This window comes from Scyliorhinus canicula, chromosome 16 (assembly GCF_902713615.1).
Source record: "Scyliorhinus canicula chromosome 16, sScyCan1.1, whole genome shotgun sequence".
NCBI classification, from domain to species: domain Eukaryota; kingdom Metazoa; phylum Chordata; class Chondrichthyes; order Carcharhiniformes; family Scyliorhinidae; genus Scyliorhinus; species Scyliorhinus canicula.
Genome location: NC_052161.1, coordinates 4773476 through 4800672, shown reverse-complemented (window position 1 = coordinate 4800672; position 27197 = coordinate 4773476). Strand labels below are relative to the sequence as shown.

The following is a 27197-nucleotide window of genomic DNA, read 5'->3' as shown; positions in this document are numbered from 1 at the left end:
TCCACCCTATACCCGTAACCCAACAACCCCCCCCCCCCCCCAACCTTACTTTTTAGGACACTACGGGCAATTTAGCATGGCCAATCCACCTAACCCGCACATCTTTGGACTGTGGGAGGAAACCGGAGCACCCGGAGGAAACCCACACACACACGGGGAGGACGTGCAGACTCCGCACAGACAGTGACCCAAGCTGGGAATCGAACCTGGGACCCTGGAGCTGTGAAGCATTTATGCTAACCACTATGCTACCGTGCTGCCCCCTTAGTGATCAAGGTGGTGTTTACCCCCAAAATATTTTCATAGAATCGCAGAATTTACAGTGCAGGAGGCCATTCTGCCCATCGAGTTTGCACCGGCCCTTGGAAAGAGCACCCTACCTAAGCCCACAACTTCACCCTACCACACACTTTCACCCTATCCCCATAACCCCACCTTACCTTTCTTTTCTGGACACTAAGGGGCAATTTAGCATGGCCAATCCACCTAACCCGCACACCTTTGGACTGTAGGAGGAAACCGGAGCACCTGACGGAAACCCACGCACACAGGGGGAGAACATACAGACTCCGCACAGATAGTGACCCAAGCAGGGAATCGAACCTGGGACCCTGGAGCTGTGAAGCCATTGTGCTAGCCACTATGCTGCCCAAAGATTTTGCTTTATCTTGCTGATTATCACTAAAATGCAGCAAACTTTTTTGGATTATCTATTGCAAACATTTCACAGACTTTCACCTCATTCATTTTTAGCTGATTTCAGCTGTGTATGTTGTATTTGAAACAGAATCTGCATTAAAAACACAGGCACAAGGAGTGTGCCAAGAGAGCAGAGAGTTTCATTTCCTGCCAGTCTGTGCCAGGCACTCATTTGGAGGATTATAGGACTAAACGCTGGTGAGTGGCACTCATGCACAGCCCTTTCAGAGAACCAGCACAGACTCGACAGGCTGAACGGCCTCCTTCTGCCTGTATGATTCTCAGAGTGACTGTGATAACTAAGAACTTAAAAGGTATTGAATACAAGGCGGCAAAACTGCGACATCTTTCAAGTAGCACATACAGCGGCTTCACCAGCAGGCCCCACGTGCTCCTGAAAATACACTCAGAATGTAAATACAAAGGGGTGGCAAGAACAGCACGTTCTCCACTGAAACACAGACCAAGGATGTCTGATCAAACTGCTGGAGGAACAATGCAACATCACAGGACTGAAAGATTTACATTTCTATTGCACCATTTCTGGACTACAGGACAACCCAAATCACCATACAGACAAATGAAGTTATTTTTGATCGTAATGTCGGCAAGGAATTTGCACACAGCAAGATCCCACACACAGCAATGTGATAATGCTCAGATAATCTATATTTACTGATATTGGTTGAGAGATCAATATTGTCCAGACCAATCATATCTCAAGGATATTAATTGCCTGAATGGCCAATTAGGCGGTTAACGGACAACTCAAAGTCCACGGGTCGTGGAATGACAATCCCACTCCTATTTTCCGAACTTCCGAGACTGCAGCTCCACATTTCTCATCTCTCCTTCCAACCCGGGCCTGCTAAGGTAGCTGCTCCTGGAGTCCTTCAGCGTAGCATGAAGCACTGGCAGAAGTAGCGTCATGGCACTGATTACTGTATTCCGGTAAGTTTATATGTCCCAGGCTAGGAGGGAAGGTAAGTGTGTAAGATAAGCAGGAGAGGGAGTAGGGAGGTTTTGGGAAGGGGTGTGGGTTGTAGTTGGGTGGTCAGGATGGATGGGGCACTCATGGTTGCAGTGGGGGGGAGGGTGCTATGTGGGGTAGGAGTCAGTAATATAGTAATCCAGGCGTTAGAAGTGGCTTTAATCCATCTGACGGTTCCTGGGTAACTATTCTGCTAAGTGAGTCGGAATCATCCAAAGTCTCTGAATTTAATTAGTTGAAACTTCCTGAGAAATTCCCATGCGGTCCTTGCACGGGAACGGGACTTCCAAAGGCACTCCCAGCACATCTTCCGGGTTACCTGCAGGATATGACCACCTGGAGAATGTAAAACATTGGCTCAGATCTTCCAATGATTAACGAAATTGATGAACCAAGGGCACTCACCTGAAGAATGGCTTCAAAAATACTGTTAATCATCACATACTCCAGGATAGTGTTCTGGCTGATATTATCTGTAACCTGCCGACAAAAAACAAGCCTGTTCATGATGTGAGAGAGCCTGGAAAACTTCCATTAAAGAACCGGTTTCAGACAGAGACAGAGAAGGGGCGAGAAGGGGCGAGACAGGGAGAGACAGGGAGAGACGGGGAGAGACGGGGAGAGACGGGGAGAGACAGGGAGAGACAGGGAGAGACAGGGAGAGACAGGGAGAGACAGGGAGAGACAGGGAGAGACAGGGAGAGCACAAGGAGATACTTCACCGTGATGGGAGGTTTTCTCACCGTGACTAAACAAAGCAACAGCTTCAGGCAAAGACTCTTCAAACTCTCAGAGCCATCTCCACACAGCAAAGTGTCCAAACTCTCCATCAGGTTCTGGGAATCAAGAAGAGAAGGTTTATCACATGGAATCCATTGCCAAACTATTGAGCACAGACCCAGGGCCATGTGTGATCTGCACTCACCCCCTCATGCATGGAAAGACTGTATTTCATATAAAGCCTTTCCCTACCACAGGATGTCCGAAAGCTTTACAACTCATGAAGTACTATTTGACGGGTCGTACCTGTTTTCATGTAGCAAATGCAACAATTTGTGTACAATAAGCTCTCACGGGTAAACTACCAGTTATCTGATTTTTGATATTTATTGAGATAAATATCGATTGTCGTGGGACCGATGAGCACTCCCCAACTCTTCGCTGAAATAATGCCATGAGACCTTTTACACACGCAGGGAACCTCGATTCAGCATCTCATCCAAAGATGACACCTCAAACAGTGCAACACTTCCTCAGGTCTGTACATTATTGACAGCTGAGATTTCTGTGCTCATAGGGGCCTCACAGTAGCATGGTGGTTAGCATCAATGCTTCACAGCTCCAGGGTCCCAGGTTCGATTCCCGGCTGGGTCACTGTCTGTGTGGAGTCTGCACGTCCTCCCCGTGTGTGCGTGGGCTTCCTCCGGGTGCTCCGGTTTCCTCCCACAGTCCAAAGATGTGCGGGTTAGGTGGATTGGCCATGCTAAATTGCCCGTAGTGTAAGGTTAATGGGGGGATTGTTGGGTTACGGGTATACGGGTTACGTGGGTTTAAGTAGGGTGATCATTGCTCGGCACAACATCGAGGGCCGAAGGGCCTGTTCTGTGCTGTACTATGTTCTATGTTCTATATCCAGGAGTGGGATTTGAACCTGCAACTTGCTGACTCAGAAGTGACTGTGCTACCCATTGAGCCACAGCCCACACCAACACGGTCGAAGTTCGTCAACTGCATTCCACTTCAAGTGGATGAATTGCCTTTGACCTTATGATCTGTAAATGTAATCTCTCTGGTTCAAGTTCACCCAATGTTTAGGGAGCCCAAGAGTCTCCCCTTCCACGTCACCACTCTGCTCACCAGACATCCAGTCCTGGGTGAAATGAAATTTCCTTCAATTATATATGGGGAAGACCCTCCCCACCATCACCAAACTCTGCGCCCTGGCCACTGATTCCATTTCTGTATCTGGCCATTCACTTAGGCTGAACCAGAACCAGTCCATTCGTAACCTCAATGTTCCCATTTGACCCAGAGATGGGTTCCTGACCTCGTATCCTCTCCACCATCTACTAGTCATAGGGTGAAATTCTCCGTCTGGGAGACTAAGTTTTGACGCCAAGACTGAATTACGCGGGGTTCGCGTTCCCCTTGGGGGACGCTATTTCTGGAGCAATTCGTGACATGTCAATGGGCCAGCACTCAAATTCTGGACAATTCGGGCCCAGCAAGCGTCCTAACCGCTGGGAGCGGAGTTAGTGCCAAAGGGCCGGTCTGCTGGAGCTGTTTTTAAGAACGCCACTTACCACTCACTCACTGCGGCCACCAAGACGGCTCAGAGTTTGTAAATACTTGTAACAATTCACACCCACGAGATTTCTGCCAGAGAGGAGTGTGGGAGGGAAGAGCCGACTGTGTGTGAATTGGTGCCGGGCGCAAACATCAATTTTGGCCGGATACTCCATTCTCCGCCCGACTGCGGTTTAGTTTTGAGGTGTCACAAGGTGGAGAATTTAGCCCATAGAGTTTTACAGCACAGATAGAGGCCCTTCAGCTCATTGTCTGTGCCTCCATCAAACACCCATCTATCCTCATCCCAGTTTTCAGCACCTGGTCCGTAACGTTTTGTGCTGTGGCATTTCACTTGCCCGTCTAAATGCTTCTTAAATGTTGTGAGGGACACCCACAATGTTCCTGTTACTTCCGGACAGGACTGATGTGTTGGGTAAGCTGGGTCTACGAGGACTGCGTTTACTGCAGTGGTGAGAGGGACAGGCTTCCAACACTTGAAGAAATGCAACTCGATTTTATTGAACACTTAACTATCATACATACTTTAACTGTGGGTTGACACTATGCTGAGTTGACTGGAGACCTGAGGCTAACCTGACCAGACTATCTTACTACCACATGGTGTATGTTCTGGTTGCTGCTCACGGGCTCTGCCTGTCTCAGAGGCTGGATCCCAAGAGAGCGGGAAAACTGCTGCCCTCTGGCTTTATATTGGCTGTGTCCTGTCTGGTAATTGGCTGCTGTGTTCTGCGTGTTCAATGGTCATCCTGTGTGTCAATCACTGCCTGTCTGTGCGCCTTCATATACCTGGATGTATATTATGACAAGGACTATTCCAATGCTCGCCTGGCTGGTCTCCCACCTTCCTGGAGAATTGCTAATGTTGTCACTTTGTTTAAGAAGGGTAGCAAGGATAATCCAGGGAATTATAGACCTGTGAACTTGACGTCAGTGGTAGGCAAACTGTTGAAGATACTGAGGAATAGGATCTATTCACATTTGGAAGAAAATAGACTTATCAGTGATAGGAAGCATGGTTTTGTGCAGGGAAGGTCCTGTCTTACAAACCTAATAGAATTCTTTCAGGAAGTGACAAAGTTAATTGATGCGAGAAGGGCTGTAGATGTTATACACATGGACTTCAGTAAGGCATTTGATAAAGTTTCCCATGGCAGGTTGATGGAAAAAGTGAAGTCGCATGGGGTTCAGGGTGCACTAGCTAGATGGATAAAGAACTGGCTGGGCAACAGGAGACAGAGAGTAGTGGTGGAAGGGAGTGTCTCAAAATGGACTAGTGGTGTTCCACAGGGATCCGTGCTCGGACCACTGTTGTTTGTGATATACATAAATGATCTGGACGAAGGTATAGGTGGTCTGATTAGCAAGTTTGCAGATGATACTAAGATTGGTGGAGTTGCAGGTAGCGAGGGGGACTGTCAGAAAATATAGATAGATTGGAGAGTTGGGCAGAGAAATGGCAGATGGAGTTCAATCCAGGCAAATGCGAGGTGATGCATTTTGGAAGATCCAATTCAAGAGCGGACTATACGATCAATGGAAGAGTACTGGGGAAAATTGATGTGCAGAGAGATCTGGGAGTTCAGGTCCATTGTACCCTGAAGGTGGCAATGCAGGTTGATAGAGTGGTCAAGAAGGCATACAGCATGCTTGCCTTCACCGGACGGGGTGTTGAGTACAAGAGTCGGCAGGTCATGTTACAGTTGTATAGGACTTTGGTTAGGCCACTTTTGGAATACTGCGTGCAGTTCTGGTCGCCACATTACCAGAAAAGATGTGGATGCTTTAGAGAGGGTGTAGAGGAGGTTCACCAGGATGTTGCCTGGTATGGAGGGTGCTAGCTTTGAAGAAAGGTTGAGTAGATTAGGATTATTTTCGTTGGAAAGACGGAGGTTGAGGGGGGATCTGATTGAGGTCTACAAAATTATGAGAGGTATGGACAGGGTGGATAGCAACAAGCTTTTTCCAAGAGTGGGGGTGTCAATTACAAGGGGTCACGATTTCAAGGTGAGAGGGAGAAAGTTTAAGGGAGATGTGCGTGGAAAGTTTTTTTACGCAGAGGGTGGTGGGTGCCTGGAACGTTTTGCCAGCGGAGGTGGTAGAGGCGGGCACGATAGCATCATTTAAGATGCATCTAGACAGATATATGGACGGGCGGGGAACAGAGGGAAGTAGATCCTTGGAAAATAGGCGACAGGTTCAGATAAAGGATCTGGATCGGCGTAGGCTGGGAGGGCCGAAGGGCCTGTTCCTGTGCTGTAATTTTCTTTGTTCTTTGTTTCACACTCCAGTAGCTCGCGTTTATCAAACATTCTGCTGCTACATTCTAACTTGCACCAAGTCTCATTCACTCATCACCCCTGTTCTTGCTGAATCAGAATTTGTTTCTGGGTAAGCATTGATCTATCTCCAAAGTTCTACCGGCTCGAAACGTTAGCTCTACTTCTCTCTTCACAGATGCTGCCAGACATCTTCCTGCATTTTCTGTTCTTATTTCAAGTTTCCAGCATCTCAGCATTTTGCTTTTATTCAAAATTCCCTTCCGTTTTCAAATCCTTCCTTGCTCTTTCTCCACCTACCTCTCTGGTCTCCTCCAGTTCTAAAACCCTCCGAGATATCTCAGCTCTTTTTTTCCCCCCGGTTAAGGGACAATTTAGCGTGGCCAATCCACCTACCCTGCACCTCTTTGGGTTGTGGGGGTGAGACCCACGCAGACACGGGAAGAATGTGCAAACTCCACACAGACAGTGACCCGGGGCTGGGATCGAACCTGGGTCCTCAGCACCATGAGGCAGCAGTGCTAACCACTGCGTCACCATGCCGGCCCCTATCTGAGCTCCTTTAACTCTGGCCTCTTGCACATCGCCGATTTTAATCGCTTCACCAATGGCAGACAGCCTGGGACTTAAGCTCCCCAATCTCTTCTCTAAACCTCTTTATCTCTAATGCTTTCTCTTCTTTAGAGATGCACCTTAAACATATTTCTTTGACCAAATTTCTGCTTATCTGTCCGAATACCTCCCTCTTCGGCTCAATGTGAAATTTTGCCTGATTTTCGCTCCTGTGGAGTCCTTGTGATGTTTTTCTATGTTAAAGGCTCTGTACAAATGTAAGTTGCTGTTGGCTGGTTTACAAGATTTCTGCAATGTATCCAGCCAGAGCCAGTATAGACTCAATAACACTGGCCTGCAGGGCTGTCCAAACAGTACGTATCTCACCAGAGAGTATTGTATCTCTGAGCCCTCCTTCAATGCCCTGCAGTGCTGCCAACTGTTTAACAGATTTGATTATAGTTCACTCCTCCCCCAACACACACCTTCATCCGGAGTTCAGCTTTGTCAAAGCCCATCAACATGTTGATAATATCAAAGCCAGAGGTCGGTTTGTTTTTCTGGTGAACCCCTCGAATCAGGGCACACAGCGTCTAGAGGGGGAAAAACAGAAAAAGTAAAGGTAACCAAGGGATGATGACAATGAAAGAAAACAACTTAAAAGGGCCACAGAGAGAGAACAAAATAAGAGCAGAGGGAGGACAGAAGGTAGAGAGATGGCAAGGATCAATCACACTCCTTAGGGCTGACAGCACAGCCGCTGACGATGAGGAGACGGGGAGGCACACTGGTTAGCACTGCTGCCTCGCAGCGCCAGGAACCCGGGTTTGATTCTGGCATTGGATGACTGTGTGAAATTTGCACGTTCTCCCATGTCTGTGGGGGTTTCCTCTGGTTGCCCTGGTTTCCTCCCACAGTCCCAAAGATGTGCAGGTTAAGTAGATTGGCCAAGCTAAAAAATTGGCCCTTGGTGTCAAAAGATGTGCAGGTTAGGCGAGGTTACGGGGATAGAGCGGGGGTGTGGGCCTAGGTAGGGTGCTTTTTTGTAGGGTCGGTGCAGACTCGATGGGCTGAATGGTCTCCTTCTGCACTGCAGATATTCTATGGTTCTAAAGGGGGCAGTAGCATCATGCCAATGTTACTGAGCAAGTAATCTAGAAACCTGGGCTAATGCTCCAGGAATAAGATTCAAACACGGCTACTGGGAGAATTCAGTTAGTTAATAAATCCGAATAAAAAAGCTGGTCTGACTGACGATGCTCATGAAACTACTGGATTGTCATTAAAAATCATTGGGTTCGCTGATGTCCTTTAGGGCAGGGGACCTGCCTTCCTTGCCCGACATGATCTAACAAACACACACACGCCTGCACGCCCGGTTAAAACTCTTACCTGCCCTCTGCAGCCTAGCAAACCTCTTAATTACATCAAACTGCTACAGAAAGGTTGCAGTTCAAGACGCCAGCTCACTGCCACCTTCTCAAGGACAGTTAGGGATGGACAATAAATGCCGGCCTTGCCAGCAAAGGTCATGCCCCAAGGATAGATTTCAAAAATGGGGAAAGACTGAGGCCAGAGACAGAGGAGCAGAGAGCTTGCTCTGATTGTGAAGCTGGAGAATATTACAGAGCAAGTACGGGAGATAAGCAGAATGAGAATTACAGATCGGAGGCTTGAGAGCTGATGTCAATTGGCAAGGACATGGGTGGTGGGACAGCAGGAATTGTGCGACATAGAATACCAACAGCAGAGTTCTAAAATGGTTGGACGGTAAAGGCTGTAGGGGGAAAAGATAGGAAAGAACGTGGGTTTCAACAGCAGCAGGGAGAGAGATAGGGTGGGAGGTTAGAGATGAATATAGGCAGTCTTTTCTTGTGCATGTTCATTCTGAGGATGTGTTCACTGTTTTTTGGGAGTCGGTGGGTGATCAATTTAAGGGCATAATCTTTTTTAATTCTTTTCCATGGCTGCGCACACATGGTAACCTCGCCTTGTCTGCTTAGAGACAACACCGGATGTGGCATCATTAGCAAGTTTATTGTCCATCCCTAATTGCTCTCAAGAAGGTGCTGAGACACCTCCTTGAACGGCAGCAGTCCATGTGGTCCGGATGCACCCACAGGGCTGTTAGGGAGGGAGTTCCAGGGTTTTGACCCAGCGATAGTGAAGAAACGGCGACATATTTCCAAGTCAGGATGTTGTGTGACTTGGAAAGCAACTTGCAGGTGGCAGTGTCCCTATGTGTCTGCTGTCCCTGTGTGTCTGCTGTCCCTGTGTGTCTGCTGTCCCTGTGTGTCTGCTGTCCCTGTGTGTCTGCTGTCCCTGTGTGTCTGCTGTCCCTGTGTGTCTGCTGTCCCTGTGTGTCTGCTGTCCCTGTGTGTCTGCTGTCCCTGTGTGTCTGCTGGTCCTGTGTGTCTGCTGTCCCTGTGTGTCTGCTGTCCCTGTGTGTCTGCTGTCCCTGTGTGTCTGCTGTCCCTGTGTGTCTGCTGTCCCTGTGTGTCTGCTGTCCCTGTGTGTCTGCTGTCCCTGTGTGTCTGCTGTCCCTGTGTGTCTGCTGTCCCTATGTGTCTGCTGTCCCTGTGTGTCTGCTGTCCCTGTGTGTCTGCTGTCCCTATGTGTCTGCTGTCCCTGTGTGTCTGCTGTCCCTGTGTGTCTGCTGTCCCTGTGTGTCTGCTGTCCCTGAATGAATGAATGAAAATGAAAATCGCTTATTGTCACGAGTAGGCTTCAAATGAAGTTACTGTGAAAAGCCCCTAGTCGCCACATTCCGGCGCCTGTTCGGGGAGGCTGGTACGGGCTGGTGTGTGTCTGCTGGCCCTGTGTGTCTGCTGTCCCTATGTGTCTGCTGTCCCTGTGTGTCTGCTGTCCCTGTGTGTCTGCTGCCCTATGTGTCTGCTGTCCCTGTGTGTCTGCTGTCCCTGTGTGTCTGCTGTCCCTGTGTGTCTGCTGTCCCTGTGTGTCTGCTGTCCCTGTGTGTCTGCTGGCCCTGTGTGTCTGCTGTCCCTGTGTGTCTGCTGTCCCTGTGTGTCTGCTGGCCCTGTGTCTGCTGGCCCTGTGTGTCTGCTGGCCCTGTGTGTCTGCTGGCCCTGTGTGTCTGCTGTCCCTATGTGTCTGCTGTCCCTGTGTGTCTGCTGTCCCTGTGTGTCTGCTGTCCCTGTGTGTCTGCTGTCCGTGTGTCTGCTGGCCCTGTGTGTCTGCTGGCCCTGTGTGTCTGCTGGCCCTATGTGTCTGCTGGCCCTGTGTGTCTGCTGGCCCTGTGTGTCTGCTGTCCCTGTGTGTCTGCTGTCCCTGTGTGTCTGCTGGCCCTATGTGTCTGCTGTCCCTGTGTGTCTGCTGGCCCTATGTGTCTGCTGGCCCTATGTGTCTGCTGGCCCTATGTGTCTGCTGTCCCTGTGTGTCTGCTGGCCTTATGCTTATGGTATGGCCTTATGGTTATGGTATGGTCTTATGGTGGAGGTCGTGGGTTTGGAGAAGTGAAATGGGAGAGGGGGAGGAGGTCGGACAAAAGGGAAAGTAACCCTGTATGCCACTTGAGTAAAATGCAAATCTGCTCCACTATTCCACACCTTACCTGTAATGCATTCACCACTTTAATCTGATGCTCCTCATTTAGGGACACTATGCAGTGCTGGAACAGACTGTTAATATTATCCTTTAACTTCATCAGCTCATCCCCATCCACAGATTCCAGCTTTGCCTCCAGGTACTCCAGGTTCACCTGAAAGGGCACACGACAAAAGGTCAATAACCATTTCTACCTATTTCTAGGGGTGAGAGCAAGGAGGAATTTGAACATAACGACAGAAATTTAAAGTTAAGCAAAAGTCAATATAGGTCAGCAGCCACCGGTAATCAGCACCTAACGTGATTCAGGAAAGGGGCAGCAGAGTTTTGGATGACCACAGGTTTGTGGAGGGTAGAATGTGGGAGATCAACTAGAATAACTTTGGAATAGTCAAATCTGGAGCAAGAACCACTGGCATGAGGATTTCAGCAGCAGATGAACACAAGCAGGGGCAGAGCGGAGGTGGAAATGACCAATTTTGGTGATGGTGTGGATGTGATTGGAAACTCATCTTTTGGTCAAATATGACATGGTTGCAAACCACTCCCACCATATAATCTCCTTCTAAACTTCATAGAAAATCAGTTCTTCATGGACTCTACTCCACCCATGTCATCCCATTCAACATGCTATGACCAATCCAATTATACAGTCTACCCACAGTCCATGTTCACCTTTTCCCTATTATATTTCATATTTGACCAAAAGATGAGTTTCCAATCACATCCACACCATCACCAAAATTGGTCATTTCCACCTCCGCTCTGCCCCTGCTTGTGTTCATCTGCTGCTGAAATCCTCATGCCAGTGGTTCTTGCTCCAGATTTGACTATTCCAAAGTTATTCTAGTTGATCTCCCACATTCTACCCTCCACAAACCTGTGGTCATCCAAAACACCTATTTAACCTGCAGAATGAAAGTCCTGAATTAATCTATTTCATCCCCTACATGAAACTCCAGAATATTTAATCGTCCTACCATCTGCACAATTCAACCCCTAGCCTGCTGCCCTCCACACATTAATCTCCTCCCAATCCAGTCGCGCTGAGTCCTGACACACACGGAAAGCCCACTAATTAGTCAGTATAACTGCCAGAGAGAATACACAAAATGTACCATCTAACCTTCATCAGGAATAGTTCCTCCCAGAATCGAGGGCAGTTCTTGGCTGGGTCTTCATTCTGTAACAGAAACAGCATTCCCACATTACTCGAGACTCGTCTGGTTTTTCACCAATTTCTTATCCCTGGCAATCTCTGCATTCCCCAACCATTAATACGCAAACCTTCTTCTAATCGCTCTTCCTCTTCCATTCTTCTGTTTGCCTTGCCCCGTCCACCTTCCTCAATCTCCCCTCCCCCCATTCCTTTGCATGTTGCCTCTCCTCATCCTTCAGCTCCTCCCTTTTTCCAACCTTCCTCTCACTCCCCCTCTATTCTACTCACTTTGCAGCCCCTTCCCTCCCCGTTCGTGGAGTGGCCACCAGCAGGAGGGGGTAGTTATAGTATTGATATCACGTCGCTGTTTCTGGGAGATTGCTGTGTGCAAACCAACTGTCACATGTCCCCACATTACAGCAGCAACAATCCTTCAAAAGTGCTTTATTGGCTGTACAGCACATCAGGATCTCTCACGGTTGTGTGAACATGCTATGGTAATGCAAGTTTTTTTTTTTTTACACAGTACGTTCCCTCATAAATGGAGATAAAGGCATTTATGATGACAATATTCACCACCACCTTGTAAAGGTCGCGAGATGAGCAATAAATGCTGGCCGAGCCAGCGACACCACATCCCGTAAATGAATTTCAAATTATATAAAAATAAAGACAATGTGTGCATTACATTTACATTTCAGAGTCCAAATATTCCAGCCTATACTTGGGAGATCTAACCTTGAATTGATGTGAATTTACTCCCCTTGTGAAGTGGTACAAATTATGACTGGTCACAGAGTAAGTAGCTGTGTGCAGTTCCTGTAAACCTTTTGCGTTATAAATTGCCATGTCCATATCGATAATGGAAAATGCCTGTGTGAACCTGTCACATTAACATTACTTCCTACCCCTAACTGGGGGCACCATTTCCATTAGGAATGAGGGCATCAACCCAAGTGTGGTGACATGGCGGGATTTATAAAATTGGAAAGGGTCAAATTTGCCCTGAGAGGATCAATACAAGGTTCTATAAACGATGGCAGCCTTTTCTGGACTTCCTGGCTCAAAGATAGGTGTCTTGGTCAATAGCAGCAGCAGCCCCGGGGGGGGGGTTCCCTTATTGTAGTGTCTATTATGTAACTTAATATTGTGTTAATTTGCGTTGTTGTTAAAATGCTGTGTTGTTCATGGAGATGGGGCGAATGTTTATGATTGCTAATATTATTGTTACTTTTGGTATTTTATTATGGTTCGTTGTTGTTGCATAAATTCAAAATTTTTCAATAAAAATTATTTCAATAAAAAAAGGAATGAGGGCATCAGAATTGATATGGAAATAGATGACAGGACGTCTGCACAGGGGAAAGATTTATAATAAAGCCGTGGAAATATAAACATTCAGATACATTCTGTGTGGAGTCTGCACGTCCTCCCCGTGTGTGCGTGGGTTTCCTCCGGGTGCTCCGGTTTCCTCCCACAGTCCAAAGATGTGCGGGTTAGGTGGATTGGCCATGATAAATTGCCCGTAGTGTCCTAATAGTAAGGTTAAGGGGGGGGGGAGAGTTGTTGGGTTACGGGTATAGGGTGGATACGTGGGTTTGAGTAGGGTGATCATTGCTCGGCACAACATCGAGGGCCGAAGGGCCTGTTCTATGCTGTACTGTTCTATAATAGAAAACTAATGATTCAAATACAATGCTGGATTTGTAGGGCTGGGGAGAGGCACGAGCTGGTTTGATCAAGCACAGGAACAAAGGGCTGAGTGGCCTCCAGCACTGTAACTATTCTCTATTCTAGGATTCTAGCCCCTTAGATATGAATATTCTCAATGACAGCACGGAATTGAAATCGGTCAAATAGAACTAATAATTGCTTTCACATCACACAGGTACATTGCTATCAATTAAGCCAACCCAGTTCTTTTCACTGTAATACACAGCCTCATCGCCAACTAATTCACATTTCATAATACAAACCTTGAAGATCTCATCGTACATTAAAACCACCTTCTCTTTCAGGGGTTTCTTGGTGGACGATGCTTTGCGGAGAAGGCCTCCCTTCTTCTCTACCTGTGCCATTGCATGGATTCTGGAGCAAAAAAATATTGGCCATTAGGAAATGTGTAGCACTCAGCGCTGTCACCACTCAAGATTATTACAGCTCATTCTTACAGATTCACATCAGGCAGAGGGCACACTTAAAGCCAACCTGTATTCATATTGTGTGAAGTACTTGAACATTAATCAAATTTCCCTCACTTCACAATATAGATCCATTACTGAGAGTACTTCCGCGTCAGAGCACAAAGGGCTCTTTCCCCAATTGATCGCACAATCCATAATCATACTTCTGGGTAATTTCCCCACAGGTTAAAAAAAAATAGGATGAAGATTTTATACAAGCTCCAGTCCACTTCACTAAAATCCCAGTGGTAATAGAGTGGCACGGACGCAGAATGTGAACTGTACTCCCTTACGTATAACTATTAATACACTTGGCCTGCCCAAAACCAGCCTTGCACATTCAATTCAGATTAATCATTGGATTATACCACTGGCTTCTGACCCAGTGCATTTCCTTTCCCCTCTCTGTAAATAACTGCCTGATCAATTGTGTGTTGTCCACAATTCTGTCACTGGTTTCCAGTGAAGTGTGACAATGGATGTGGCATTTTGTTACTTAAGATGTGCTCTGGGTAGGGTGGCACCTGGCGCAGTGGTTAGTACTGGGACTGCGGCGCTGAGGACCCGGGTTTGACCTGGGTCACTGTCTATATGGAGTTTGCACATTCTCCCCATGTTTGCGTGGGTTTCGCCCCCACAACCCAAAGATGTGCCGGGTAGGTGGATTGGCCACGTTAAACTGCCCTTTAATTGGAAAAAAATAAAATAATTGGGTACTCTAAATTTTAGGCAAAAAAAGATGTGCTCTGGGTAACATTCTTCATGAAAGGTTATAAGCAGCTGCTTTCTGAATATATTGGTCATGTTAGATGTGGACTTAGGATCCCAAGTGCTCGAAAATGAGATTAGAATGGTTGGGTGTTTGTTTTTGACCAGCGGAGACAGAATGGGCTGAATGGCCTTCTCTGTGCTATAAGGCTGTTGGACTCTATGACTCTACATTTCTAACAAGTGACCACAGCAAGTGTTTCCCATCTGGATCACACAATCAGGTGAATCAAAATTCAGGTTTAATCCAACTCTGCAGTTTAATAAATTAGGAGCATAAGAACAGGAGTAGGCCATTCAGCCCATCAAGCCTTCTTTGCCATTCAATTAAATCCTGGCTGATCAGCTACCTCAATGCTACTTTCCTGCTCTATCTCCATACCCCTTGATGTCATTAGAATCCAGGAATATATCGATTTCTGTCTTGAACGTTGTCAATGATTGAGTTTCTCCGCTCCTCTGGGGCAGAGAATTCCAAAGATTCACCATGCTCGGAGTGAAGAAATTCCTCTTCATCTCAGTCCTAGATGGCATACCCCTTATTCTGAGACAGTGTCCACTAGTTCTCGACTCACCAGCAAGGGTAAACATCCCAGTTACATCCACCCTATCGAGCCCTGTAAGAATTTGATGAGACTCGAGGAGATCACCTCTCATTCTTCGAAACTGGAGCAGGCAATTCCAGTTCCCTCAATCTCTTCTCTGTTGTCCCTTTCAAATATCACATCACTTGAATTCCTACTGACCACTGAGCCCTGATTTCTTGTGTCCTATCAAAACTGGTTCTATTTTCATTTTTAGATTCCGATCACCAGATGCTGGAAGCACAGCACAGACAAACGAGGCGGAAATTAAATTTGCGTGGGACACAATACGAGACATATTCCATTGAACACCCACCCGATAGAAACAAATACTGAGGGTAGACAAAGTGATATGGCTGCATTGTGATCCTGCCCCGCCAATCAATAAAATAATATGAAATTCAAAAAAAATCTAATCCCCACGAATCCATTGTCGGTTGTTGTAAAAACCCATCTGGTTCACTAATGTCCTTCAAGGAAGGAAATCTGCCGTCCTTACCCGGTCTGGCCTACATGTGACTCCAGACCCACAGCAATGTGGTTGATTCTAAAAATGCCCTCAGAGATGGGCAATAAATGCCGGCCCAGCCAGCGATGCCCACGCCCCACAAAAGAATAAAGGAAAAAAAAACGAATAAGGAAAACAGATATCAGCACATATTTCCACGTTAAATGTCTAAAATTGGGGGCCCTAAATATAAAGCAGTCATTAATAAATCCAATAAGGAATTCAGGAAAATGTGGAACTTATTACTTCTGTGAGTTGTTCAGGTGAGATGCATTTAAGGGGATTCAGGACTTTAAAAAAAAAAGGGAGACAGGGATAGGAGGTTGTGCAGATGGGGTGAGATACGCTGGAATCGGAGGAGGCGGGTCTGCGGCAGAACACCAGCATGGGCCAGTTGGGCTGAATGGCCTGTTTCTGCGATCTAAATTCTAAGTAATATTTAGTTCAGGTGCTGAGGAACGAAGTCACCAATGACCATGGGTCACTGCAGAATCTGTCTGATAATCTTCCCCATGGTAGGCTTACGCAGAAAGTAAGGAGGCATGGGGTAGTGGGAAATTTGGCCAGATGGATAACAAACTGGCTAACCGATAGAAGACAGAGAGTGGTGGTTGATGGCAAATATTCAGCCTGGAGCCCAGTTACCAGTAGCGTACCGCAGGGATCAGTTCTGGGTCCTCTGCTGTTTGTGATTTTCATTAATGACTTGGATGAGGGAGTTGAAGGGTGGGTCAGTATATCTGCAGACAATACGAAGATTGGTGGAGTTGTGGATAGTGAGGAGGGCTGTTGTCGGCTGCAAAAAGACATAGATAGGATGCAGAGCTGGGCTGAGAAGTGGCAGATGGAGGTTAACCCTGAAAAGTGTGAGGTTGTCCATATTGGAAGGACAAATATGAATGCGGAATACAGCGTTAACGGTAGGGTTGGGTTCTTGGCAATGTGGAGGAGCAAAGAGATCTTGGGGTCTATGTTCATAGGTCTTTGAAAGTTGCCACTCAAGTGGATAGAGCTGTGAAGAAGGCCTATGGTGTGCTAGCGTTCATTAGCAGAGGGACTGAATTTAAGAGGTGTGAGTGATGATGCAGCTGTACAAAACCTTGGTAACCCCACATTTGGAGTACTGTGTGCAGTGCCCGGAAGGATGTGGAAGTTTTGGAAAAGGTGCAAAGGAGATTTACCAGGATGTTGCCTGGAATGGAGAAGAAAGGTTGAGGGTGCTAGGCCTTTTCTCATTAGAACGGAGAAGGATGAGGGGAGACTTGATAGAGGTTTATAAGGTGATCAGGGGAATAGATAGACAGTCGGAGACTTTTTCCCCAGGTGGAACAAACCATTACAAGGAGACATAAATTTAAGGTGAATGGTGGAAGATATAAGGGGGGGGGGATGTCAGAGGTAGGTTCTTTACCCAGAGTAGTGGGGGCATGGAATGCACTACCTGTGGAAGTAGTTGAGTCGGAATCATTAGGGACCTTCAAGCGGCTATTGGATAGGTACATGGATTACGGTAGAATGATGGGGTGTAGATTAATTTGTTCTTAATCTCGGACAAAAGTTTGGCACAACATCGTGGGCCGAAGGGCCTGTTCTGTGCTGTATTTTTCTATGTTCTCTGTTGTAACAGCTGCAACAGGACAAGAGGTGATGCCAGGAAGATTAAAGGCTGGAGTTAGATCCTGAAAATAAGATCCTGTGTTTGTATGTGCAGCGTTACTCAAACAAAGGAGGATCTGCAGTTACTTACTTAAAGTCACTTTGGCAGAGAGAGAGAGAGCAAGCCCAACTGCAGTGAAACGGGTGAGGGAAGCCATTCAGTCTACAGGTGACTGCCTTCTGAATGACTCCACCACCTCCCCCCCAGGAGACAGCCCCAGGGGGGTGAGCAGGCGTGCCCTGACATCAGACCAAGATTTCAAATCACCTTTGCAGTCATGCAGCCACATGACCTAGAATGAGGTCAATTGGCCCATCAAATTTGTGCAGCCTCGTTAAAAGCTCAATCTAAATAATCCCTCTCCAGGAAACCTTGCAGCTTTATTCTATTTTAAATATTTGTCCAATTTCTTTTTAAAGAATACTAATGAATCTGAATCAATCCCACTATCAGACAGTGCAATCCAAATCCTATCACGCATAGCTTTAAAAATATTTCCTCCTGTCGCCTCTGATTCTTTTCCCAGTTGTCTTAAATCTGCACCCTCTGAATCACAGAATTATAGAATTTACAGTGCAGAAGGGGGCCATTCGGCCCATCGAGTCTGCACCGGTCCTTGTAAAGAGCACCCTACCTAAGCCTACACCTCCACCCTATCCCCATAACCCAGTAACCCAACCTAACCTTTTTTGGACACTAAGGGCAATTTTAGCATGGCCAATCCACCTAACCCGCACATCTTTGGACTGTGGGGGGAAACCGGAGCACCCGGAGAAAACCCACGCAGACACAGGGTAGAAGAGACAGTGACCCAAGCCGGGAATCGAACCTGGGACCCTGGAGTTGTGAAGCAACCGTGCTAACCACTGTGCTACAGTGTCCCCCTCTGGTTATCCACCTGTCAGGCACTGCAAACAGTTTTGCTTTATTTACACAACGTAAACCCTTTAGGATGTTGAGCGCCTCTGTCAATCTCCCCTTAACCGTCTCTGCTCTGTTCAGGCCAGAGGTTGAGGGAATGTATCCTCGGGATATCCAGCACACATCCAACAGCACTCCAAGAGATTGCGTTTCAGCCAAGCAATAGAAAATGTTGAGGAAGCAGATTGTTTATGGGCCAACCTCTTGGAAAGATGACAGTGTAATTTAATGTCCTGTGCCTAAAGGAAGCAGAGAGCTCTCAATATTAAATTAAATGATAAATGAATATAACCCATCTGGAAGTCACCAAGCCACATTTCTCAGCACGGGACAGCAATTACAAGTGGCATCTGCGACTTAAATCAATTACTTTATTGATTAAGTGCACAGTGAAGAGTCCCACTGAAGGCAACTTTTATAGATTAGTCTCTTTGACCAGTGAATAGGCTGCCTTCTATTCTACAGGGCATTCCGCTCGGAGTCAACTTTAAACCCAAATTAGACCAATCTATCAAAGACTCCGAAATTCATAAAGTATCCAGCTACAAGGATTCAAGCAATTTAAATTCACTTCACAAAACTGTTCCTAACTGGCAACTTTGTACTATATTCTCCACAGAATTGCTGGCAAAGGAAACTGAAAACGCTCATAAAAAGAGATTCCCTGGGTATTCAGAGCTTTACACTGCATCTAACCCCGTGCTGTACCTGTCCTGGGAGTGTTTGATGGGGACAGTGTAGAGGGAGCTTTACTCTGTATCTAACCCCGTGCTGTACCTGTCCTGGGAGTGTTTGATGGGAAGAGTGTAGAGGGAGCTTTACTCTGTATCTAACCCCGTGCTGTACCTGTCCTGGGAGTGTTTGATGGGGACAGTGTAGAGGGGGCTTGACTTAGTATCTAACCCCGTGCTGTACCTGTCCTGGGAGTGTTTGATGGGGACAGTGTAGAGGGAGCTTTCCTCTGTATCTAACCCCGTGCAGTACCTATCCTGGAAGTGTTTGAAAGGGACAGTGTAGAGGGAGCTTAACTCTATATGTAACCCCGTGTTGTACCTGTTCTGGGAGTGTTTGATGGGGACAGTGTAGAGGGAGCTTGACTTAGTATCTAACCCCGTGCTGCACATGTCCCGAGAGTGTTTGATGGCGACAGTGTAGAGGGAAGTTTACTCTTTATCTAACCCGTGCTGTACCTGTCCTAGAACATAGAACATTACAGCGCAGTACAGGCCCTTCGGCCCTCGATGTTGCGCCGACCTGTGAAACCCCTCTAAAGCCCATCTACACTATTCCCTTATCATCCATATGTTTATCCAATGACCATTTAAATGTCCTTAGTGTTGGCGAGTCCACTACTGCTGCAGGCAGGGCATTCCACGCCTTTACTTCTCTCGGAGTAAAGAACCTACCTCTGATATCTGTCCTATATCTATCCCCCCTCAATTTAAAGCTATATTCCCTCGTCCTCGACATCACCATCCGAGGAAAAAGGCTCTCACTGTCCACCCTATCTAATCCTCTGATCATCTTGTATGCCTCAATTAAGTCACCTCTTAATCTTCTTCTCTCTAACGAAAACAACCTCAAGTCCATCAGCCTTTCCTCATAAGATCTTCCCTCCATACCAGGCAACATCCTGGTAAATCTCCTCTGCACCCTTTCCAATGCTTCCACATCCTTCCTATAATGCGGCGACCAGAACTGTGGAAAATACTCCAAATGCAGCCGCACCAGAGTTTTGTACAACTGCAACATGACCTCATGGCTTCGAAACTCAATCCCTATACCAATAAAGGCTAACACACCGTACGCCTTCTTAACAACCCTATCAACCCGGGTGGCAACTTTCAGGGATCTATGTACATGGACACCGAGATCTCTCTGCTCATCCACAGTACCAAGAATTCTACCATTAGCCCAGTACTCTGTCTTCCTGTTACTCCTTCCAAAATGAATCACCTCACACTTTTCTGCATTAAACTCCATTTGCCACTTCTCAGCCCAGCTCTGCAGCTTATCTATGTCCCTCTGTAACTTGCAACATCTTTCCGCACTGTCCACAACCCCACCGACTTTAGTGTCATCTGCAAATTTACTCACCCATCCTTCTACGCCCTCCTCCAGGCCATTTACAAAAATGACAAACATCAGTGGCCTCAAAACATATCCTTGTGGTACACCACTAGTAACTGAACTCCAGGCTGAACATTTCCCATCAACCACCACCCTTTGTCTTCTTCCAGCTAGCCAATTTCTGATCCAAACTGCTAAATCACCCTGAATCCCATGCCTCTGTATTTTCTGCAATAGCCAACCATGGGGAACCTTATCAAACGCTTTACTGAAATCCATATACACCACATCAACTGCTTTACCCTTGTCCACCTGTTTGGTCACCTTCTCAAAGAACTCAATAAGGTTTGTGAGGCACGACCTACCCTTCACAAAACCGTGTTGACTATCGTTAATCAAATTATTCCTTTCCAGATGATTATAAATCCTATCTCTTATAAACCTTTCCAAGACTTTGCCCACAACAGAAGTAAGGCTCACTGGTCTATAGTTAACGGGGTTGTCTCTACTCCTCTTCTTGAACAAGGGTACAACATTTGCTATCCTCCAGTCTTATGGCACTATTCCTGTAGACAATGACGACATGAAAATCAAAGCCAAAGGCTCAGCAATCTCCTCCCTAGCTTCCCAGAGAATCCTAGGATAAATCCCATCCAGCCCAGGGGACTTATCTATTTTCACACTTTCCAGAATTGCTAACACCTCCTCCTTATGAACCTCAAGTCCTTCTAGTCTAGTAGCCTGTATCTCAGTATTCTCCTCAACAAGACTGTCTTTTTCCTGTGTGAATACTGACGAAAAATATTAATTTAGCACCCCTCCTATCTCTTCTGACACTACGCACAACTTCCCACTGCTGTCCTTGACTGGCCCTACTCTTACCCTAGTCATTCATTTATTACTGACATACCTATAGAAAACATTAGGGTTATCCTTGATCCTACCTGCCAAAGACTTCTCATGTCCCCTCCTGGCTCTTCTTAGATCTCTCTTTAGGTCCTTCCTAGCTAACTTGTAACTCTCGAGCGCCCTAACTGAACCTTCACGTCTCATCTTTACATAAGCCTCCTTTTTCCTCTTGACAAGTGATTCAACTACTTGAGTAAACCACGGTTCCCTCGCTCAACCACTTCCTCCCTGCCTGACAGGTACATACTTATCAAGGACACACAGTAGCTGTTCCTTGAACGAGCTCCACATTTCAATTGTGCCCATCCCTGCAGTTTCCCTCCCCATCCTATGCATCCTAAGTCTTGCCTCATCGCATCATAATTGCCTTTCCCCCATCTATAACTCTTGCCCTGCGGTATATACCTATCCCTTTCCATTGCTAAAGTAAACGTAACCGAATTGTGGTCACTATCACCAAAGTGCTCACCTACCTCCAAATCTAACACCTGTCCTGGTTCATTACCCAGTACCAAATCCAATATGGCCTCGCCTCTCGTTGGCCTATCTACATACTGTGTCAGGAAATCCTCCTGCACACATTGGACAAAAACTGACCCATCTAAAGTACTCGAACTATAGCGTTTCCAGTCAATATTTGGAAAGTTAAAGTCCCCCATAACAACTACCCTGTTACTTTCGCTCCTATCCAGAATCATCTTTGCAATCCTTTCCTCTACATGGGAGTGCGTGATGGGGACAGTGCAGAGGGAGCTTTACTCTCTATCTAACCCCATGCTGTACGTGTACCTGTATCCAATTTTCCACATTGCCGGGTAGGTGCCGGTGCAAGGGTGCAGCAAGAGCTGAAGCAAAAGTACATTTTTTGCCGAAATGTTGTCAGGGCCCGTAGCCTTTGCAGTATCCAGTGCCTGCAGCCATTAGGGGCTGGTTTAGCACAGTGGGCTAAACAGCTGGCTTGTAATGCAGAACAAGACCACCAGCGGGGGTTCGATTCCCGTATCGGCCTCCCCGAACAGGCGCCATAATGTAGCGACTAGGGGCTTATCACAGTAACTTCACTGAAGCCTACTCGTGACAATAAGCGATTCTTTCTTTGTAACACGTGGAGTGAATCGTATTGGCTGAAGACTGACATCTGTGATGCTGGGGACCTCCAGAGGAGACCGAGATGGATCATCCACTCGGCACTTCTGGCTGAAGATTGTTGCGAATGCCACAGCCTTGTCTTTTGAACTGACGTGCTGGGCTCCTCCATCATTGAAGTTGTTTAATAGTCCACCACCATTCACGGCTGAATATGGCAGGACTGATGCGTTTGTTGTGGAATCGCTTAGCTCTGTCTATCACTTGCTGCTTATGCTGTTTTGCACAAATACTCCTGTGCTGTAGCTTCACCAAGCTGACACCTCATTTTTCAGTATGCCTGATGTTGCTCCTGGCATGCTCTCCTGCACTCTTCATTGAACCAGGGTTGATCCCCTGGCTTGGTGGCAGAGTGGGGGATATGCCGGGCCATGAGGTTGCAGATTGTGGTTGAGTTCAATTCTGCTGCTGTTGATGACCCACAGCCTCATGGATGCCCAGTATCGAGTTGCTAGATCTGTTTGAAATCTATCACATCTAGCGCGGTGGTAGTCACACAACACAATGGAGGGTATCCTCAGTGTGAAGACAGGTCTCCAAGAGGCTGTGCATTGGTTGCTCCTACTGATTGTGTCATTGTAGATGCATCTACAACAGGTAGATCGGGGAGGATGACGTAAACAGTGGAAGGAGGGAACACAATCCAGAGAGTCCCACCCACCCACCTCATCAAACACCTCCTCCCAAATCTGTGACAGAGTCTGCGGATCCAGGATTGGACTATTCAGCCACCGCAGGACCCACCTCCTTGGAGTGGAAGCAAGTCATCCTCCAGCCTGAGGGACTGCCCAAGAGGGAAGAGAAGAGATGTCGGGATCCAGGAGAAACGCATCTTTGATGGAATGGCACCAAACGTCCCACCGCTCGTACATTTCCCATAACTGGATGATACATTTATTATAATTAAATCTGTTACAGCGTATGGTCATTTCCTTGCATGCTTCCCTGCAGAGTAATGGCTACCCTGATCAGATCATTTTGTGCTGTTTCACACAAACCCATTAATGGACCTAAGGCTGCCACGTTGAGCCCTGAAGAGTGTCCAGTCGACCGCAGATCACCCTGGAAGGACAGGGTATCTGGAAAATCTGAGCAACAGCTGCAGCTAGCTGTTTCAGGCTGCTACTATGCAGCAGCAATACAAGTGATATTCGCCACTAACAGGATGCTGTCATCCAGCCAAAAAGACATTCTGTCTATCACGCAAATGAGTAATGTGGTCTATGAATTTCAGAGCCAGTGTGATGCTAGGCCTGTCGGTCATCCATGCTAATGGATCGTATCAAACAGCACGTCCCTTCGCTGTTCACAATACAGACCATGACCAACCAGCCTGTGCTTGTGAATCTCAAAACACTGTCCAGCATTAGATGTGATCCCGTGATTGGACAACATTTGTGAAGTGATCCTCAGTGTGCTAAAAATTGCACTGACAACCAATTTAACGTCAGTCAGCCTCACAGTGTAGCACATTTGCGAATACTGGAAGCTACATATATCAATACACAGGACCCCGTTCTTTGCAGAGAGAAAGTACATGTGCACACATTGCATCTTAACCAAATAAGTGGCAGCCATTTGCGAGCTCATTCCTCAAGGCAATGCCTTGACCAATAGGAGTCAAGCTGCCTAGTTTAAAATTATCAAGCAATACTTGGTAGTTAACTGTCAGTCACCATTAACTGGTGCATTTTGAGGTAGATCAAAAAACCAAGTAAACAAAATCAAATAACCTGAGGAGCAAATTAAAGGGGCAGCACCTTAAAGGGATATTGCCTTAAAGAAAAACAAATCACAAAGAAACTTAAAACAATAAACCAAAATATGATTAAGAGGATTCATAATGAACCCCTGTCCCCGCAGTGGCCAGCGGGCAAGGAAAGACTTGACGAAGCTATGTGCTCTGCGTGCTCCCTCTCCACAGACACCTGGCCGCAAACCTAGCCACTGTAGGGCAAGCAGTCGGTTCAGAAGACCCCTTGGTCACAAACTGCCCGGACATGTTGATGGCAAGTTTTGCCGGGCCCAGGAGCAGGTTCTAAGGAGGTCCTCCTTCCCCGCCTCCCTCCTCACCGGGATAGATCAGAAGTGTGGGGCTGAAGTGCAAATAAAACCGTAACCGGTAACACCTTTACCAAACACAGTTCACTTGCCAACCATTCAGCACTTACTTCTCAAACGACAATGGTGTTCTTGCGATTGTTCTGCTGAGTGCAAGATGCAAAGCTTCAACAAAATGTCTTTTTTCAGCAATACTCAAGTTCTGTATTACCAAACAACAATTTTTTCCTCGTGTTGGTTCCTTCACCACATGCCGCAGACCGAGTTTAGCAGTTATCTCATTTGGGACCCGACCAGCTTGGTCAGTAATGGTGCTATCAAGGCACTCTTGGGGGTGGACATTGAGGTTGCCCACCCAAAGCACACCCTGTGCCACTGACCCCCCACCCCCCCAATATTTACCACTATTACCACAAGTAGATTTCAACATGGAGAACTGATTTGTCAGCTGAGGTGTGTGTGTGTGTGTGTGTGTGGTGGGGTGGGGTGGGGAGCACGAAGTAGTATTCCACAGGACGTTTCCTTGTCCATGTTTCACCTGGTACAATGAAAATTTTAACGATCCTGAGTTGATGCTGAGGGCTGTCAGGACACCTCTCTCCCGTCTATATAGCAATGTGCCGCCACTTCTGCCATCTGTCCTGTTTGTGGGATAGGACTTCGGGAGAGAGACCTGTTCCTCTCACCACATATCAAATGAATTCCTTAAATACTCTACCCCCAAAATGTTATTTTCTGAAAGAAATCTACCTAATTTCCATTTGAGTTGATCAATATTCCTTGCGATCCAGATCCTGTTTTTAAAAATTCATTCTTGGGATGTGGGCTTTGTTGGCTCTTTGGCGCATTTATTGCCCATCCTTAATTGCCCTGTTGGAGAGTTGCTTTCTTGAACCGCTGTAGTCCATGTGGTGTAGGTACACCCACAGTATATTTATTCGGGAGTTCCAATATTTTGACCCAGCAACAGTGAAAGAACGGCGATAAATTTCCAAGTCAGGGTGGCGAGGGGCTGCTGAGATGGTGGTCTCTGGGACACAGGGATACTCACCAACATAATCAGACCTTACAGACAATATCAGACTGTTTCATAACTAGCCTGTGAGACAATTCTCCTCATTTTGGAACAAGCCCCCAAATATTAGTGAGGAGGACTTTAAGTGGTCACCACAGCTGGGTCTGCCGTCGTCATATCCAGTACCTAGGCCAATGCCAGATGAGCCGTCCAGTTTCATTCCTTTTGGTAGACTTTGTATCAATTTTGGTACAATTCAGTGGCTTACTGAGCCATTTCACAGGGCATTAGAGTCAACCACATTACCGTGAGTCTGGAGACTCATGTACGCCACTCCAAGTACGGACATGAGTGAATCAGATGTTTTTTTTACAATAACCAACAATTGACAATAACTTCATGGTCACAATAACCAAGACTAGCTTTTTAATTCCAGATTTATCAACTGAATTTAAATTCCACAAGCTTCTGTGGTGGGATTCAAACCCATGCTTTAAGCCGTTCTCTTTCCAAACAGGATTTAGCTTCTTCAATTACTCTGCTAGGTTACAGCACCAAAGGACATCGAGACCTGGGTAAACAACTGGGAATCAGTCAGCCATGGTTGCTACTTCTGATTACTAAGCAGTAGCCCTTGACAAAAAAAAATTCATTTTGGGATGGGATACATGACAAAAGGTCCAAAAAGTACAATCTAGCCATTGCCGTGGCTGACAACAGTTAACTGCACGTGTGCAATATGCTCACGTCATCTCGTATTAATAATAATCTTTATTGTCGCAAGTAGGCTTACATTATCATTGCAATGAAGTTACTGTGAAAATTCCCTAGTCACCACATTCCGGCGCCTGTCCGGGTACAGAGGAGAATTCAGAATGTCCAAATTACCTAACAGCACATCTTTTGGGACTTATGTGAGGAAACCGGAGCACCCAGAGGAATCCCACGCAGACATGGGGAAACCTGCAGACTCCGCACAGACAGCGACCCAAGCGGGAATCGAACCTGGGACTCTAGTGCTGTGAAAAAACAGTGCTAACCACTGTGCTAGCGTGCCATCCATTACGCCAGGAAAGTTGGGTGGCATTCTATGTACCGCAGGATTCTTTTTCCAGAGGATTGAATTACACACCCAGTTGGTCACTGTGGCTCTGCAGAGGTGGAGCAGTTTAGACAGCGAGAAGTGACAATAGTGGAGCAATCTGAGTTAATGCCAGACTGCCTGCCCTGCTTCGCCCACCTTGTCCTCCCCAATGATGTGGTGATGCTGGTTGCAAAGTATGATTGGTAATTTAACATTGGCAATGACTATTAAAACTCCCTGCTTTAGGTTTAAAGGTCCAGTGTGAGGAACTGGGGGTAAGTGGCTGAAACCTGTTTTATCGACAACACATTGTCTCATATTTCAAGCGTAACTATATTAAACGCAGCGTGCAGGCTGTAAATGTGTCATCAGAGTGTTTTGCAAGGAGTGCTGGATAAGGAACCTCATTGTCTGCTCTCATTGGAAACTGTGGCTGGGGCCTGACCTGACTCCCAATCCCTGGTCTGCCCTGGTTACCCGGATCCCTCTTCACTGCAGCATCCCGGGGTGAGGAGCTGACCCCATTCACCCTCAGGAGAAGGTGAATATCTAACCGGCACCCGGTCTCGGCGCGGTCTCACCTGTCACACCCATTCCAGTCACCAAGCCAGCCTCCGCTCACATACTCCCATCCTCAACCTGTCGCTCCTCCAGCCTCAGTCCGCCACTATCCCACAATCCCCGGCGGCCCGCCAGCCTCAGTCCGCCACTATCCCACAATCCCCGGCGGCTCGCCAGCC

At 46.9% G+C, this 27197-nt stretch overlaps 1 protein-coding gene across 1 annotated transcript in view; it reads right to left on the bottom strand.

Moving 5' to 3' along the window:
• The window catches only part of armh3 (armadillo like helical domain containing 3), a 174433-nt gene extending 147250 nt beyond the window's left edge, over positions 1-27183 (bottom strand). The window contains exons 1-7 of the mRNA XM_038821510.1: positions 27039-27183; positions 13528-13639; positions 11519-11575; positions 10400-10546; positions 7314-7421; positions 2434-2526; positions 2096-2170 (exon numbers count right to left, since the gene is read on the bottom strand). Coding sequence (XP_038677438.1) covers positions 2096-2170; positions 2434-2526; positions 7314-7421; positions 10400-10546; positions 11519-11575; positions 13528-13629 — 582 coding nt within the window. The 5' untranslated portion in view covers positions 13630-13639; positions 27039-27183. The remainder of the gene's footprint in view (positions 1-2095; positions 2171-2433; positions 2527-7313; positions 7422-10399; positions 10547-11518; positions 11576-13527; positions 13640-27038) is intronic.
• Positions 27184-27197: the final 14 nt, after the last annotated feature.